The sequence below is a fragment of the Myotis lucifugus genome, unplaced genomic scaffold, assembly GCF_000147115.1.
Source record: "Myotis lucifugus unplaced genomic scaffold, Myoluc2.0 scaffold_15, whole genome shotgun sequence".
NCBI classification, from domain to species: domain Eukaryota; kingdom Metazoa; phylum Chordata; class Mammalia; order Chiroptera; family Vespertilionidae; genus Myotis; species Myotis lucifugus.
Window position 1 is genome coordinate 11,466,031 of NW_005871063.1, and position 16,692 is coordinate 11,482,722.

General features: G+C 41.2%; 2 protein-coding genes across 10 annotated transcripts in view; one reads left to right on the plus strand and one right to left on the minus strand.

Moving 5' to 3' along the window:
• ANKMY2 (ankyrin repeat and MYND domain containing 2) overlaps window positions 1–770 on the minus strand; it is a 31,909-nt gene extending 31,139 nt beyond the window's left edge. For 3 of the 7 annotated variants that reach the window (XM_006085044.3, XM_023750767.1, XM_023750766.1), the window contains exon 1: window positions 503–640. Coding sequence is in view for 3 of the 7 variants with exons in the window: in XM_006085043.3 (XP_006085105.1) it covers window positions 503–569 (67 nt within the window). In the remaining 4 variants the exon portion in view is untranslated. Of the gene's footprint in view, window positions 1–502 lie in introns of all 7 variants that reach the window. The other 4 variants (XM_006085043.3, XM_014452467.2, XM_023750765.1 and 1 more) reach the window with 3 other exon arrangements.
• A 343-nt stretch (window positions 771–1,113) lies between these two features.
• Window positions 1,114–16,692, plus strand: part of BZW2 (basic leucine zipper and W2 domains 2) — a 49,834-nt gene continuing 34,255 nt past the window's right edge. For 2 of the 3 annotated variants that reach the window (XR_001347359.2, XR_001347360.2), the window contains exons 1-2: window positions 1,114–1,268; window positions 16,584–16,648. Coding sequence is in view for 1 of the 3 variants with exons in the window: in XM_006085045.3 (XP_006085107.1) it covers window positions 16,591–16,648 (58 nt within the window). In the remaining 2 variants the exon portion in view is untranslated. The remainder of the gene's footprint in view (window positions 1,269–16,583; window positions 16,649–16,692) is intronic. The other variant, XM_006085045.3, reaches the window with a different exon arrangement.

The window sequence follows — 16,692 nt, forward strand, 5'->3', positions numbered from 1 at the left end:
GCAACTTGCAAAACTAGTTTAGCGCCGGAGAAAGAGCCCTTCCCTTAGGAGCGCCCTGCACCCCCGGCGGGGGCGGGCACGCCCAGAATCCAGACCTTTCGGCTCCGGAAGTCGAAACGGCCCTTTGGGCTCCAGCCCGAGAGCCTGCGACCTCCGGGACACGGTCGCCCGGAAGGACGGCGGTCCCAGCCCCGTTAGGAGAGTGGGAGGATGAACGCCCCGGAACCCACGCCCCGGGGCGGCTCGCTGTAACGGAGCTGGGGCCTGGGCGTGTGTGCCTTTCCCAAAGCTGACGCCGGGTTCGGACCTCGGCGACCTCCGCTACGGTCCCAGCCGTGCGGGTCCCGCCCCAGCTCTCCGCTCCCACAACCCGCCAACATCAAAGGGAGAGACGCTGTTTCCCGGTCCTCGCAGCCCCGCAGCCCGGGGTCCGCAGGGCCCGCGCTCCGCCACGCCTGCGGGCCGGGCGGGCAGCGCCTCCGTCGCAGCCCAGCGCCCGTACCTTTTCCGATGACTTCCAGCAGCGCCTTTTCCTCCGGGGTCAGCTCGCCTTTCTTGATGTGAACCATGGCTCCCGCCAGCTTGGAGGCTGTTCTGTTTCTCGGCGAGTGTGGAGAGGAAACGCGGTGTCTGTGTGAGGGACGCTAGCCGCCGAGGGGCAGCGCGAGACCAGGGCACCGGGAAGCGTTCGAATTCTCTCCCCTCTCCCGCGGGCAGGCGAGCAGCCGGCGAGCTCGGGCGAGCCGGCGGGGGGGCGGTTCCGCAGGCCCAGCGCAGGCACCGCCCCCCCGCGCGCGTTATTGGCCCAGCCAGTGGGAGGAGCTGCCGGAGGCGGCAGCCAAAGACTCCCATTGGAGGAACCAGGGAAGACAAAACCAAGTGGCAAAAACCAGAGGGGGGAGTTGAATTCTCACATGTTTCCCACCCTCCAACCTGCCTGCCTCGTATCTTTAGGAACACGCAATATTTAAATTATCCATCTGTAATTTCTGTGTCCGGCAGTGGCTGCATGGGGCATTTCGAGGTGTCCGGCTCTCGCGACCCCCCTCCATTGCCTAAGAAGTGGTGCGGCCCCAGCCAGGGGCGGGCTGGGAGGCGGGACGGGGCGGGGCGGGAGGCGTGGCTGCGCCGGGCTCTGTGTGTCGATGTCAATGTGTCCGTCCTTCACTCCTCCATTGTCTGCCGCCGCCAGTGCTGCTGCAGCCCCTGCCGCTGCCGGAATCGCCGCAGCTCCCAGCCTCGCGCGTCGCCGCTACCTTCTTGGACAGGTGAGGAGCAACCCCGGGGGGGCCGGGGGAGCAGGAGAGGCTGCGGGAAGCGCGGTCGTCGCCCCCCGGGGGCTTCCCCTCGGGCCGGGAGGAAGCATGTGCCTGCTGGGGCGGCTTCCTGCTGCTCGGTGGGGAAGCAGCCCCTCCACCCCATGGACCTCGCTTCCCGTGTATCCGTGCCCCGGAGTAAAGACCCGCGGCTCGGGGAGACCCGGGGACCGCGAATGGGTGGGGGCCCCCCACGCGGTGGAAGTGGCGGGTGCGCATCGTCTCGTGCGAGGCGCCGCCAGATGCGGATTCCGGAGGCCGGGGCTGAGGCTGGGAGCGAGGGGTGGGCTGGGGAGGGAGAAGGTGGCTATCTTTGGGCAAGCCTCCCCCTCGCCGCCACCACACACACACACACACACACACACACACACACACACACGCCACTTGTCATCTCCTCTGGCCTCCGTGGAAGCTGCAGAAGAAAACCGGGTCTGGTTCGTCCTGCGGTGCCTGCGAAGGATGTTTGGAAGCAATTTGCACGGCACTAATGCTCCTTGGAGGAGGGAGGGCCTGGCGGGAGGGGAGGGAGGGCCTCGGCGCTCTGCTGGAGTTCCCAGTCTCTTTGTAACTCTGATCTTGAGATTTATGGAATTAGGGAGGGGAAAGGAAGAGGACGGATATTAAACTGGTGCTGCTGCCTGTGCATAGCTGTAGATGAGCCTCTCGATCCCGTCCTCCACTGTAATGTGTACCCTGGGGCTTCGAGCATAGGGTAGCTAGGGGGGTAGATACAAGTGTGGACCTTCTGGTGGCTCAGGAGATAGACCTGCTGGCTAGTATGAAGCCAGTCATCCCTCCAAGGCGCGCATCCATAACATTTGCAGCATCAATACAAGCTTTAGAAATTAGTGTGTATGTTAGGCCGTTGTTTCTCTACAGCCTGGTATTGGTGTTTCTCTCAAGACCCATCTGCTGCAAACAGAAATATTTGAATAATGATCTGAATGGCTTTTGTTATCCATCCCACCATTCTTTCTCCCCACAGTGCTATGTATGAAGTGAAATGCATTTTCCCCAGGCCTTACGCCTTTTTTTTTTTTTTTGAAGCATTCACCAACACTGGAAGATGTTTATCATTATTTCCTGCCTTTCACAAAAATATTTCTTAAACCCCAGCTATTTTCTTTGCAAAGGCTTCTTCATTTTACAGGCTGGGGCAGATCTGAGCCAGAACATCTCACATGAAAATGGTTTGCAATTATTCATCTCAATCTATAACAAAGAAACTTTTGTTTGATGATGCTTTAATAATGATGTGACTGTTCAAACATTGTGTAGTAAGACTTTTGAGAGTGACCACTATTTTGTAACACTTAGGATGCTGTTGCTGCCACAGTCTCAATTGATTTTAACCATAGTATTATACAGAGGAAACCCACCTAAAAAAAATGTTTGCAGAGTGAACTGCTCCTAACCTGTGACTTGACATCTTACAGCAAATGCATGGCCAGAATTGGGTGCTTCATTGCCAGTATTTCCATCTCTTCTGCCAGATCTGGGACATGGTTACTTGAAGGTCACACCTGTTTGTCTCACTGAGGTTGTCAGTTCTTAGAGGGTAGCGACTTATTATTCTTTCTTGGTGCCCTGTGGCATCTAGTTTGTATTTAGTAGTCCTCTGTGCATACACGACTTCAGTAAATATAGATTCAGTAGCATTTAAAGACAAAAACTAATCTCCACGTAGAAATGCAGATAAATAAAGTTTCAATTTCTAGAAACAGATATGTAATGGATAGTGCTCATCAGATGGATTACATTAGTCGTTTTGTACAATGTAAATTTTTAATGTAGGAATAAGATTAGCTAATGAGCACACCTGAAACTAGATCGAGGAACTTTTATTATTCTAAGACTATACTCATATCAAGGAAATTTTGTTGATAATAAAATAGCTGCTACTTATTGAGTATTTAGTCTATGCCAGGTATTGTACCAGATGCTTTGTGTAGGATTCCTTTAATTATTGTTACAGTGACCCAGAAATTAGCCAGTATTATCTCTATTTCTGCAAATAAGAGGACAGAAAATAAAAGAAATTAGTTTGTCCACGCCCCACAGTTAAGAAGAGTCAGAGCTAGAATGGAACCTCTATCTTGTCTCTAAAACCTTTTCTCTTTTTCCAATTTTCTGCCTATGTGGTTGACAGTACGGAAGAAATTATATATTCTTTTAACTAGCCAATAGATAATCATGTGGTTCAGCCTACCAAAGAGACGAGTCTCTCTCCTACCTCTCCCAATCCTTTTTCCATGCCCTACAACCAGTGGTATCTATTTCTTCCATATCCTTCCTATGATATTTTGCATTTTATAGCTTTTTTTTTCTTTCCAGAAATGGAATCATACTAACACTGTTCTACACTATGTAATAGAATGTTTATGATGCTTTGGTCTTGCTTATGTTTCTTTTTTCACTTTTTAAAAATAATGATTTCTAAAATTTGTGAAATGTCCCCTCATCTCTTTTCTACAACTGTCACTCTGGACCGCTCCTGGCTTATTGCAATTGATTCCTGAATAGCCTGCTTCTCTCTCACCTCACCCCATCCAGCTAATTCAAGGCACCACCAGTTTAATAAACTTTGGGCACCCATCCACCTAAGGGTGAGACATACTCTGTAAAGATAGAACTAGTTCAGTTAAAATGTGTTGATGGCTTTTCTCTGGACACAGAATATAGGTTCAGTTCTGGCCTGGAAGGCTCCAACTTCTGGTCCCAGCAGGCATTTCCAGTCAGCCAGCCCCACCCACACACGCTGCTGGAAGGTCACCACACTGCTGGTTCCCTAACATGCCAGTACTTTCCACTCATTCGTTCCTGCTTTTTCTCTTCCTGGAATGCTTCCCTTCTCTCTTCATGGAGTCTTTCCTCTCCAGATCTAAAGAATTGTTCAGTTTCTAAATACTACTTACACGTAACCTCTTCTCCCCCCCTACCCAATGAGGGGGGCACAGAACACATTTATCCATGTCTCTCAGCTAGGGGCATAAGGAAGATCTTCAGACAGGAGTTGATGGTACAGTTCTTGACATCTTCTACAACTCTGTTCTATCTTATGACCTCTCCCCTTTCCCTCCTCTCCCCCCCCCCCCTCCCCCACAAGTAACATCATTGCTTTTTCATTTGGATCCCCATGAGTATACCTACAGCAGGCACCTTTTTCATGACATACTATTATAGCTATATTAATCTGTTGAATCCCCTCTCCTAGACTATAAATTCACTAGAACTAATTTACCTTTGTTTATCAAGAATGTAACCCATTGTCTTGCATCTACTGTATGCTCAGTAAATGCTGAGTTGAATTCAGTTTGATCGCGGTTATTTTAGATGGATTTGTTTCCCTATTTGACTAATTCTTAACAGGCATAGTGAAGTGATTGGCACAATCACACAATCATAACCAAGGGCAGAAGTTCTTTAAATGTTTTCAGTCTCAAGCTGTTTGACATTCTGATGAATGCTATCAACCAAGAAAAAAATTTTTCATATGCATATGTTACAAATTGTACATACCATTCCTGGATTCCCCCCTACAGCCCCTGACCTTCAGCTCTCTGCTATAAGAGAATGCTGTTTCCTTTTTCTTGAAGGGGAGTAGCTCCCTCATTTTTGAGTATTACATCTTTTGAAATAATGTTTTTCCTTGACATTTGACTTTCTTAGATTTGGGTATATTTCTTGAGTGATTGGATATTTGATGATATTAAAGAATTTTATTTTCTTTTAGGTGTGAAAATAATATCATGGTTATATTTTTAAAAGATTCCCTATCTCTTAAAATATGTACTGAATTATTTAAGGAGAGAATGATATGACATCTGAGATTTGCTTCAATATAATTCTGTGACAGTGGGGGACAGGGACTGAATAAGAGTATACTAGCAAATGAGACACCATTGACTGTGATGGAAGCTGGGCAATGAATACATTGACTTCATTCTCTTGCTCTCTCTACTTTTGGATATGGCTGAAATTTTCCATAATGAAGTTTTTAAAGTAAAATTTGGAAGTATTACAGCCTCTGAAAAATTGTTGTGGTTTTTTAACAAAGCATAAGAAAGTAATTTGAATGCAAATGCTCTTTATACTTGGAGTTTAGCTTATGCAATTATTCATTTAAATGTGAAAACAGTTACACCTAAATCTACCAGAGACTTATCTTGTGAACAATGCATTTCTATAAACTGTTCACATTACATTTTAACTTCTCCACAAAACAAAAGTAGGTGGCATTACTCAGTGCTTGGTCACAGGCAGATAAATATCTTACTGGCAGCTAATCTTTTTTGGAAACTGACAAAGTATTCAGATAAGTCTGAACAAGGGTTGTAACTATATTTCGTTTAACTGAGAAAAATCAAGATGTGAATGAAGTGGAGATACTGATTTTCTTCTGTGTCTCATAAACCAAGTCAGAAGGCATTTCTAAAAAAAACAAAGGGTGCACCACCATGGTTATGAGCAATATCAGCATTGTTAGGATAAGTATATTAATATAGGAAAACCAGGGCCAGATTCACAACAGAGTGTGCCTGTTAGATTCTGACTCAGGGCTTGCTTGACTCAATGCTTACTTTGTCACCCACTTTCTGGATTTTTACAGCTTCATAGCCTACACTTCTTGATATTTAAGTTTCTTTATTAGGTCTCAAACTTATTGAATGTCAATGTTTCCAAATGCCAACATGTAAAATTGGTGTATCGTTTATAACATGCCTTCCTAGACTTTGTTTCAAGGGTTTTTAAAGACTATTTCATTAAAGCTTTAAAGTCAAGTCTTCATGATGTCTAAGGGCAATGTAGCCAATCCAGCATCACTGCCAGGTGAGGTGGAAGCGTATGTTAGTATGAATCCAGTTTAGACTCATGTTTATATTAGACTAGAGGCCCGATGCATGAAATTCGTGCAAGGGGCCCGGCCCTCACAGCCCCAGCTGCCTCAGCCGGCCCTCGCAGCCCCGGCTTTGTCCGGAAGGTCGTCTGGCTGTTCGGTCTAATTAGCATATTAGCTCTTTATTATATAGGATATGTCACTGTGGAATTTAAAACCTAGGCGGGTGCCCCTTGTCTCTGAGTATAATAAAACTGTTCCGATAATTAAAAATAGGAAGCTATGTCTGCAACAGGAGGGAAAAGGTAGCGTTCACCTTCCCAATGAATACATTTACCCTAGAAAATGAGAGCTCATAGCTCTTGTCAATTGGTGATCTATGGTGGGATTATGTTAGAGTCCGGAGACAAAGCAGCCCTGAAACCTACATTCATCCGCCTCTGAGTAAAATCTCTCCCTGGTGTGTTGATTGGTAGAGTAAAGCAGTCCCATTAAGTAGCCTCTTCTGACCAAGTGGGAAATGGTTATGGATGGTCCCTGGGAGACAGTCAAGCACCCCAGGGAACTGGGAAAATCAAGGCTACAACCTCCAGGGTTAGGTTTATTTTCCAAGGCAATCTCTCTTGCTTTCAGTTTCTTCATCTATAAAACAGGGGTGTTAACCAAATTTACAGGGTGACTTTGAGAATCCTTGAGGATGCCCTGTGGACTGTAAATGTTATATAAAAAGGAATTGTTATTTTTAGGGCCAATTCTATTTTTGCAGTTGGAAAATATATAAATAACATAATTATGGGCCTAGCTGATAAATCAATTCAGAGTAAAATTGAATAGACATTAGTATTTGCCACGAGACTATCTTGCTACACTTTGGAAGATAAAATTTATCTTTAAAAGTAAAGAGACTCTCATGAACACATAATTCTAGTAATTATGTCTTAGGATTGACATTATTTTTTACATTAATAAGAAACTTATGCCTCTGTTATATTCAGTGAGTCACAAAGGATTTCACTGGTCTTTGTCCTCTAGAGCAGCAGTTCTCAACCTGTGGGTCGAGACCCCTTTGGCGGTCGAATGACCTTCACAAGGGTCGCCTAAGACCATCCTGCATATCAGATATTTACATTACGATTCATAACAGTAGCAACATTACAGTTATGAAATAGCAACGAAAATAATTTTATGGTTGGGTCACAACATGAGGAACTGTATTTAAAGGGCCAGAAGGTTGAGAACCACTGCTCTAGAGGCTTAGACTATCCTCCGGGAGACAGGCCAGCCCTGAAACCATAGGGACTAAGGGAATCATCCTACAGCTCTGCCTGGTTAGGTCAGCCCAGAGCGTAGGCACCTTTAAGGACTTCCCTTGGCATGTTTAAGTGGCTGTCTGGCTCCTGCCAATCTCTCAGCTCTAATTTCAACAATGTTGCTACTCTTCTACCCACCCACCCTGCTTCTTGCTCCTGGAATGCCCTCCTCCACCCATTTCTGCATATCAAATTTTACTCAAATCCTTCTCTGCTCCAATGGCCCCTCCTCCACAGAGCCTTCTCCAGTCCCCAAAGCACTGCAGACACAAGGGTGGAGAGCTCAGTGAAGGGCTGATTCCTGGAGAAAGTGAAATTTTGAAGGGAATCTTGGAAGGATTGGTGAATTAGGACAGGCAAGCCAGAAAATGGAGCGAATTAAAGGGAGAACAGTAATACTTTAAACAATAAAGAATTTTTTTAAAATTATAATAATAATAAAATAAAGGGAGAACACCCCCCCAAGAAAATTATAAAATACATATTTTAAAAGTAAATATTGGCTGTAGTTTTATGGCCAACCATACTGGAACTAGAGATGATTTCATTCAAAGGTATGCTTTCCTCAATATGTCCACTTTAAAAATCATAAACGTGATAGAGTGTATTTTAAAGAACACTGTGATGTTCTTGTTCTCAAGTAATGTATAAAATGTGACATTACAAGGCTAAATTGGAGATTACAAACCAGTATCTTCAGAATTGGTGGAAGTAGGAAAGTTGGTAATGGACATAAAAAGAAACAATGGAAGAGAAAAACATAAACTTACTAGAATATTTTGTACAAAATGATTTGAAATTATCCAAAAATAGCTGGTATATAAATAGCCAAAACAGCCAGAAAAGAAAATGGGGAGGAAATTCTTTGTGATGTTTATTTTGCAAGTGAAATGTCTGAGTAAATATTCAGACGTGGAACCTGATCTACTACATCTTAAAGGAATTTCTGGACTCATTATTCTCTTAATTTGATTTTTATCCAATTGGACTTCCTTTTTTTTTCCTTCTACTTTTGTGGTAAATGTAATAAAGACATTGCTGAAGTAGTTAAAGCTGAGAGATACAACTCAGGGATTTAATAATCGGATTAGCACGAATCATTTTAGCACAGGATTGTGGTTGTCATTAAGAGTTTCCACAGCATTTTTTCTTTGTACCTTTTAGGGGGAAAAACACATGATGATTTCGAAGAATTTCTAGCTTTTTAAAATATAAAATCTACCAAGATTAGCAGAGTCTACACAATAATACTTTCATTGTTAGCTCACTCCAATGTCTATATTGAGGCCAAGGGTCTCTTTAACAAGTATCTTTTGGGAAGTGAAATGCCAAGTGGGATGATTTTGCCTGTTCTAAGTTTGGCATGTGTTAAGTGAAGAACGCCAAGAAATGTTCTGATAGTCATATTTGTTAACTATCTAACTTTGAAAATAAAGGTTTAGGTAACTCACTGAATGAACCATTCTTTTGGCAAATGCCAAGGAGACAGTGCTCCCATTATTTCTTGACTTTTAATATCAGGTGTATCTTTTTTTTAGTTTGTGTCAAAAAAGAAAGGAAACATGTAATGGTTCCATATAAGGAAGAATAATACACCCATACTAATATTAGTGATTAATCCTTTGGCTCTCTTTAATTCTCTTATGGAAATAATATTTCAGTAGGAAAACAATAATTACTTAGGTCTGTGAAAGATGTAAAATGATGTCTTTTCATATGTCAATTTATTTTTAGGTTGGATGAAGACTTAAACAACAATTGTTAGGTGTACTGTTATTTTGGAGGACTTCTAACTAAATCTCAAGAAAACCACTGGTAGAGGTGGTAACAATAAGGAATACTAACTGCACTATGGAGACTGTATCATGAGCCACTATGGGCTGTGCAGTTTTATGATATTCTCTCGCCCTCTTTTTGTATATTCGCACAAAGGACTCTAATACTTTCCAAACTAACCTCGATGGCTTCCTGGATTTGTGATTATTTCTAAGGGGGGAAAGAAACCTGACATATGTTTTTCTCAGTATGCATGGTAATAGAATGAGGTTATTATAAACAGGAAGGAGAACCCCGAGGTGATGGTGCAGAGGAAGCTGCCGGCTAAAGGAAAGGGATGCAGCGTTGGTGCTCAGGAGTGTGAAGTTGGTGTTTTTGTTCAAGCGGGGCTGCCGGAGGAAGCAGTGTGATAACTGGCTCCTGTAGTACTAGAAACCGCGGTGCCACAGATTTCCTACTGTTTACGTGTCCCTAAGGGGCAGGATTTTTGTTCAGTATTCTCATTAAAGACTTCTTTTTTCTTAACAGTCATGTAGAAAAAATAACGCTGACCCAGTTTATCCAGGTGCTGGATAGACTTTAAAATTAATATTTGTGCTTTAGAGTTACTAAAACCATAAACTCTAGGGGCTAATGAAAAAGCTGCCTTGGAGAGTCATCTAAACAATTACCCAGACACTGCAGCAACATCGGGTGGCTTTGGGGGAGTGCACTGGGTGGAGGCTGCGTGATCAGATCTGGCCCTGACTCTCCCAGGCACCTGAGCCCTGAGGGGGAGGGGGTCTTTCTTGGCTTTGATCTCTGCTGTGTCACCCATGTTGGAATGCAATGCTTGGCCTCAAGCTAGTGGCTGCCTGGCCTCAAGCTAGTGGCGTGACCTCTCAGAGCCTGATTGGAGTGTGGGATGAGGGTCAGGGTTTAGGTCCATGGTTTTCAGTCATGGAAAACATAAACAACTGCACCTCAAGACACCATGTGATGTACTTTAACATGCTGGAGACTACTGATGCTTGTTAACTCACTGCCAGATTTTTTGTGCAGTACCTGGATCAAACCTCTACCTGCTAGAAAGTGAGCACCATGCACCTTGTCTGATTGGTCCCTGCTGCATCCCTGTTGACTAGTACCAGATGTAGGCTTGGTAAATGAATACAAATGACTAAGTCTCTATATGTTTGAATTTATTTCCAAAAGTATACATGAGAGAGTTTGTAGTGCTTTGCTGTTTGGGGGTTTTTCTGTTTGTTTTGTTTTGTGTTTTTTTCTCTTTTAATTTAAGTTTGTGCTGTCCACTCCTGTAAAATTGTGTCAGGGAGTACAGCCCCCTACGAGCAGTGTGCTGGATGCCATGGAGTCCTAGGCTGGGGTGTTGTATTTCTATCCAATTCACGTTCTCCTCCTTGTGAAAGAGGCTTGTGTAAGTAACTTTTTGGTGTGTACAACCCTTCAAATAAAACTTAGACAGGCTTCAGCAGGTCCCCTCCTGGGAAGATGGAAAGAGAGGCTTGGTTCAGAGGACTTGTATGTGAGGAGATGTTTGGACGCCTGCCTACCACCACCTTTGAGCATCCCGAAGGCCCATTGCCATGTTTTATAGTTGCTCCAAAGCAAATTATCTCACCAGCTACTAGACTAGGGTGTTATTCCCCACCCCACCACCCCGAATGTTCTGTTTTCCTCTCCTGCTTGACTAAAATGCTAAGAAGAGAGGGACACACTTCCATCATCCTTAACATAATAACTTACCTCCTAATTTCCCATTTGAACGAGTAGTCATGGACACCCCCATCAGTTTTGTGTCTGACACAAAATTAGCCTTAATAAACTGACTTTCGTAAAGATTATTTTTAGTACTGTTTTAGGTTCACAGCAAAATTAAGAGGAAGATACAGAGATTTCCCGTATATCCTCTGGCCCCATGTAAACATAACTGTCCCCATTATCAACATCCCCTACTAGAGTATTTATAGTAGAGTGTCTATTGATGAATTTATGGCCTGCTTGATAGCACGTGGTTGGTACATAGTGGGTGGCTGATATAAGTATTCAACTCATTTTCTGTACATATACTCGTGTACCTGTTGTCATTTATGCATAACCATGTTCTTAAAGGAAACGTAAGACAGTGTTAAAGGGTTAAACATATTATTACTTCCATGGAGTAGGACTCACTCCATGAACATGAGATTAGGAGATAAAGGTTGGGAGGTGGACTTTATTTTTTACTTCATACTCTTTCGTATTGTGTTAGTTTTTTTATTTGTTTGTGTTGTTGGTTTTTTTGCCAACAGCCTATTAGTACTTATAGTTTAAATGAGCCAATTAAAATAAAATAATATAGAGAGACTATCTTGTTTTTTATAAGCTTAAGACTATAATATGATTAATAAATTTCAAGGACATTTCCCTCTTCAAAAAAGGTTTCTTGTTTTCCTAAAGTGATGCATTGGAACATAGGACTTTTAAAATAAACATGCTGGTGTTCAGTTTCCTCTTTTTCTACCCCCCTCTTTAAATCCCAGATTGTTGCCTCTTCCACGCTCCATCTAAATATCAGAGTATCTAAAATCACATGGAAGTACATAAATCAGTATTGAAGACTGTGGGAAGTACTTTTTTGTATTCTAAATATACTTTTGATTTTAGCTGTGACAAGCTCCTCAGTGATAAATCTGTGTTCTTTAACATTGACGTCAGTGTTTGGCAAACAGAAACAAGTCATTCAAGGAAATATCTGCCTGCTTACTACTCTGGTATGTTCAGAGCAGTGCATGCAGTTTTTAACTCTTGAGAGCAAGCACCATCTTTGGTTTTGCTCAACATTGTTTCCTCTTTAGTGCAGGGTTTTCCAACCTTGGAACTATTGAAATTTTGGAATAGATAACCCTTCGTTGTTGGGGGCTGTCTGCACATTGTGTTCAGCAATACTGACTCCACACCGAGTTTCACTTTGAAGTTTGGTCCTTCTTTTCTTTTGCTGCTATAGCCATGTGGTTTTGAAATTGGGGCAAAATAAATGCTCCTCAGGGCTACTTTATTTGAAAAATATTAATTAAAAATTCCTACTTTTGGATATATTTTTATCTTTTTTTAAATCAAATTTATGAGTTTTGGGCAATAAGGAATATTTCAGAACTGGGTTGCCTAACATGATAGCCACTAGCCACATAGGCAATTTCCATTTTAATTTTACTGAACAAAAATTAAATAAAATGAGACATTCAGTTTTTCAGTCACCCTCAGTCACATTTCAAGAGCTCCATAGCCACATGTCTAGTAGATACAAGGAGACAGTGCATCAGAACATTTCCACCATCTCAGACAGTTCTGCTAGTTACAGTGGCTCTAGAATGGGGTTGGCAAACCATGACCTAGGACTCACTCTAACCCCCACCCCCCTTGCTTTGTAAATAAAATTTTCTTGAAATACAGCCAAATGTCTCCATGTTGTCTATGGTTGTTTTTAGGCTGTAACAACAGAATTGAGTAGTTGGAATAGAGACCATATGACTCACAGAGCCTGAAATATTTTCTTTCTAGCCCTTTGTAGAAAAAGATTGTGACCGCCCTGTAGAGTATACCTGTTGAGGTTGTGTAACGTAGTTGTTATGTGTGAGCATATGTTAGTAGTGTAACAGGTTATCTGAGCCAGGTTATCAAAATTCAAAGATGAGCGGGGTCAGAAGAACATCAAGAATAGAGTTATCAGGCCAAACCTCTGAATTACTAGCTGAGAGCAGTTGTACCTTTGTAGGGGCAACTAGAATGCATGTCCCTCTGGGAGATCAGATTCTTTCCAAAAATGAGAGAATTAAAGACTATCAGGCAAGAAACATGCAAACAGGCAATCTACTCAGGGTGGGCTGTACAACGGGCAGAATTAGTCCACAGTTGCCACGAGGCCCATCTGTGCTGCTGGCCCATTGTCACTCCTTGGCCACAGTCTGGCTGGGAGTATGTGATGGAATCTACAAAGGAATGAGGACAGTTAGAAAATTCAGAGTGAAATAGGGGGACGTTTATCTGTTAGACCTAAAAACCTTTCAGTTAAGTCTTTCAATTTGGACTTAAATAGGAATTTATTCAAAAATGTTTATTTCATTAATAAAGTAACTACTTTCCAATTTTTGATTGATTGGCTCATTTAGTATTCTTATGGTCTTTTATCTTGTGGAATAGCTAAGGAATTTAGTCTCTTAGATAACAAGTAAAATACTTAAATTTGTTTTTAGCATTTTACATATAATTTTTTTAAATAATGTTTTATACCATGGAGTTTTTCCATTTTGATGGGACATGAGCTTACTTTGTCTGTGTGTCTTGGGCTGATAGTTTTTTTAATGGAGTCCAAATCATGATGTATAAGTTATACCCCAGACAAATTTGTCTTTGAAGACTCTGTTAAATGCTGATTTTTTAAAATGTATTTTTAGTTAGTTGATTTTAAGTTGTAAATTATAATGCAATCTAATGAAAGTAAGTTTTTGACATTGGCCTGATAGAACTGGCTTTGCGGCTCTTTCTTTGTTACTTTCCCAGGTTAAAGCTAGCAGTTTCTTAGTCAAGTGCCCTTGCTTCTGTGGCCAGGGCTTCGGTGAGTGCCTTATAAAGGCTGACCTTCACTAGAGCAGATTATAATGTGGCAGGGAGAGCTAAATTTAGAGGGAAAGCAAGCCTCTGCTCCAAATAGTAACAGCTAAACGATAGAGACTTCTGGTGAACAGAATATGTTCATTTAGTCTTTCAATACCAGTAGGTCAGTCTCTGTGTTTGTTTGTTTTAATTTTCGGTGTGTACATCAAAATCTTCCCATCTTTTTTATGTTTACAAGTTACTGTGTTATTTTCCACATAAAGTATATTGAGGGTGCAATGCCATATAATTAGGCTATGAAGAAACAAAGGTTTGTGTTTAGAATCTAACAATTTTTAAAATGGAGTAATTCCCTCATATGTAGGCTGTGTGTAGGGGTAATTCTCCATTGTCAGCAAAATAGAAACAAAGTACAAAGGTAGAGTTAATTGGGGGATCCCAGTTGTTTATATTCTGGATCCTAAAATACAACTTTTAGAGAGGGCTCATACTTTTAAAATATTTTTTATTCCAAAATATAAACATCCTTGGCAAAGTGTAACTCCTTCCTTGCAGGTTTACCTACTCGAGGAGTTTCAGGCTAGTTGTTCTTTATTTTTCCTATTTTTGTTTTTGCATCTCTGGTGTGAGACCCCAGCTCTGTAACAGGTATTTTTGTTTACTAACACAAGAAAACATTTTATATAAAAATGTGTTGTTTAAGGGGAGGTGTGGATACAAGGAGAATACATGCGCACACACACATGTCTGGGTACACACGTGTTTATATGTATTACTTGTTCCTCGATGAAGTGCTTGCTGATCCAGAGTAAATCCATTGAAAATGCCAAGAGGGAAATTTCTGAATGAAAGAGTTTAGCAGTGAGTATAAATAATGCATTAGAAGCTCCATTTCCAACATCTATCAAATGAAATGAGATTTCATCAATTACATTTATAACTATTTAAAGCGTAGCGGCTGCCGCATCCACATACAGCAATCAGTCACTTTCTCGGCCCTTCTTCTGGGACTGTACTACTGTTTTCCCATCCAATCTCATTGCATTGTAAATGTTGAAATTTTATCTCCAGAGTCTCTGTGCTTTTTTGAGGGTATGGAATCTGCCTTAGTCACCTTTATTTTGCAAAGCAAGGTGGATTAAGTTCACTTTATAGGATTGATAAAAGTCATCTTTATTTAAGCCATATTACTGTTTTCGTTTGTTACCTTATTTTAAATTAGTTTCATTTTTTAAAGTTATGATTAAAGTTTTCAATGATAAACAGATTGCTTTCTATGTGAAAATAGAAGTTTCTCTTCTTTAGTGGGTTTGAAGCAAGTTTTGTAATAAATTGAATAATAATTTTTCCATGCTTAAGAATTTTTTTAAAACTTGAGACATAAATAATTTACTTGAATAGTACAAATTTTCTTGATTGTTTATAATGGTGTAAGTATTGGAGAAAATCTGGACATTTTCAAGTCACAATTTTTAAACACTTTGAAAGATAATTAAATAATTTGCTTGATATCTTAATTGTTAGTTCTCATAATTTAGGTGATCTAGACATATTTTCAGATTGTAATATTTATGCCAGCAAACTTATTATTTTTTTGCTTTTTTCAAAGCTAATTTAGTATATTTTTTAGTTGTGTATTAAATCCAATAAGATAATATAGAATACCCAAATCTCTGCCCTGTGAGGTAAACAAATACAAGACTTTTAGCAGTTTTTGATATCTTTTTGATGTTTTGGTTGCATAGAAAAGTAGAATATATATATCACCATTTTAACCAAAAAATTCTGTTTTACACTCTTATTCCACTTGTTTTTTTCCATTAGCAATGCCTTGGCACAGCTCATTTGACAATGTCAGTGTCACAGCTTGTGGGACATTATTTATTAAATCTTACTCTTTACTCAGGATTATTTTAGGTGCTAAAGACACACTATAGAGTAAACCTATGAAGTCCCTACCTGCACGGAGGTTACACCTCAAGGGAGAAATAGACCGGAGGCAAACAGACATGATAAAATGGTAGGGCCTGCTTAGTGCCATGGAGAGAAGGAAGCCTCACTGCACAGGACACATTTGATTGGGGGTAGAGAGAAAACCAAGGGAATGACTGGGATAGCATCCTTCCCAGAAGAGAGGTGACCACGCTGGCACATTGGAAGAAGAAAGGGCAGTGTGGCTGGAGCACAGTGAGTGATGGGAAGAGAGGTAGATGTAGGAAACATAATCGGAAAGGTACCACGGCTAATTCCTTCATTTGTAAAGCTTCATGAAATTCCATTTGATGGCTTATTATAACTTGTTTAACCAGCCTCATGAGCATTTAAGTTCCCATTTCTTTATGCATCCAACAATGCTCAACTGAATTCTTTCTATACACACACTCACAAAATATATTTACATATTTGTGTGGGTATAAATTCCCAGTACAGAGATTGCTGGAACACAGGTTGTGCACATGTAAATATTTATAGGTATTCAACAAATGCTGCCCAGTAGTATTGCATGGAGTTTCTCCCTTATGCCAAAGTTTATGCCTGAGGTTGTTTCCCTTATGTCTTTTGTCAACACTAGATATTATTAAACTTTAAAACTTTTGCTAATTCACTAGTTAAAATTATCTCATTTTTTAAAAGTATATTCAATATGGGTGAGATTAAACATATGCTTATTAGTCCCATTATGCTTATTAGGACCATTTTTATATGAACTGCTTAATTGAATTACATAATCTTTATTTTCTTTGTTTTCAGAAATTTTATGAATAAGCATCAGAAGCCAGTGCTAACAGGCCAGCGGTTCAAAACTCGGAAAAGGGGTAGGTTGTGTTGTGTGTGTGCGTGGGGGGGGGGGGCGGGCCCG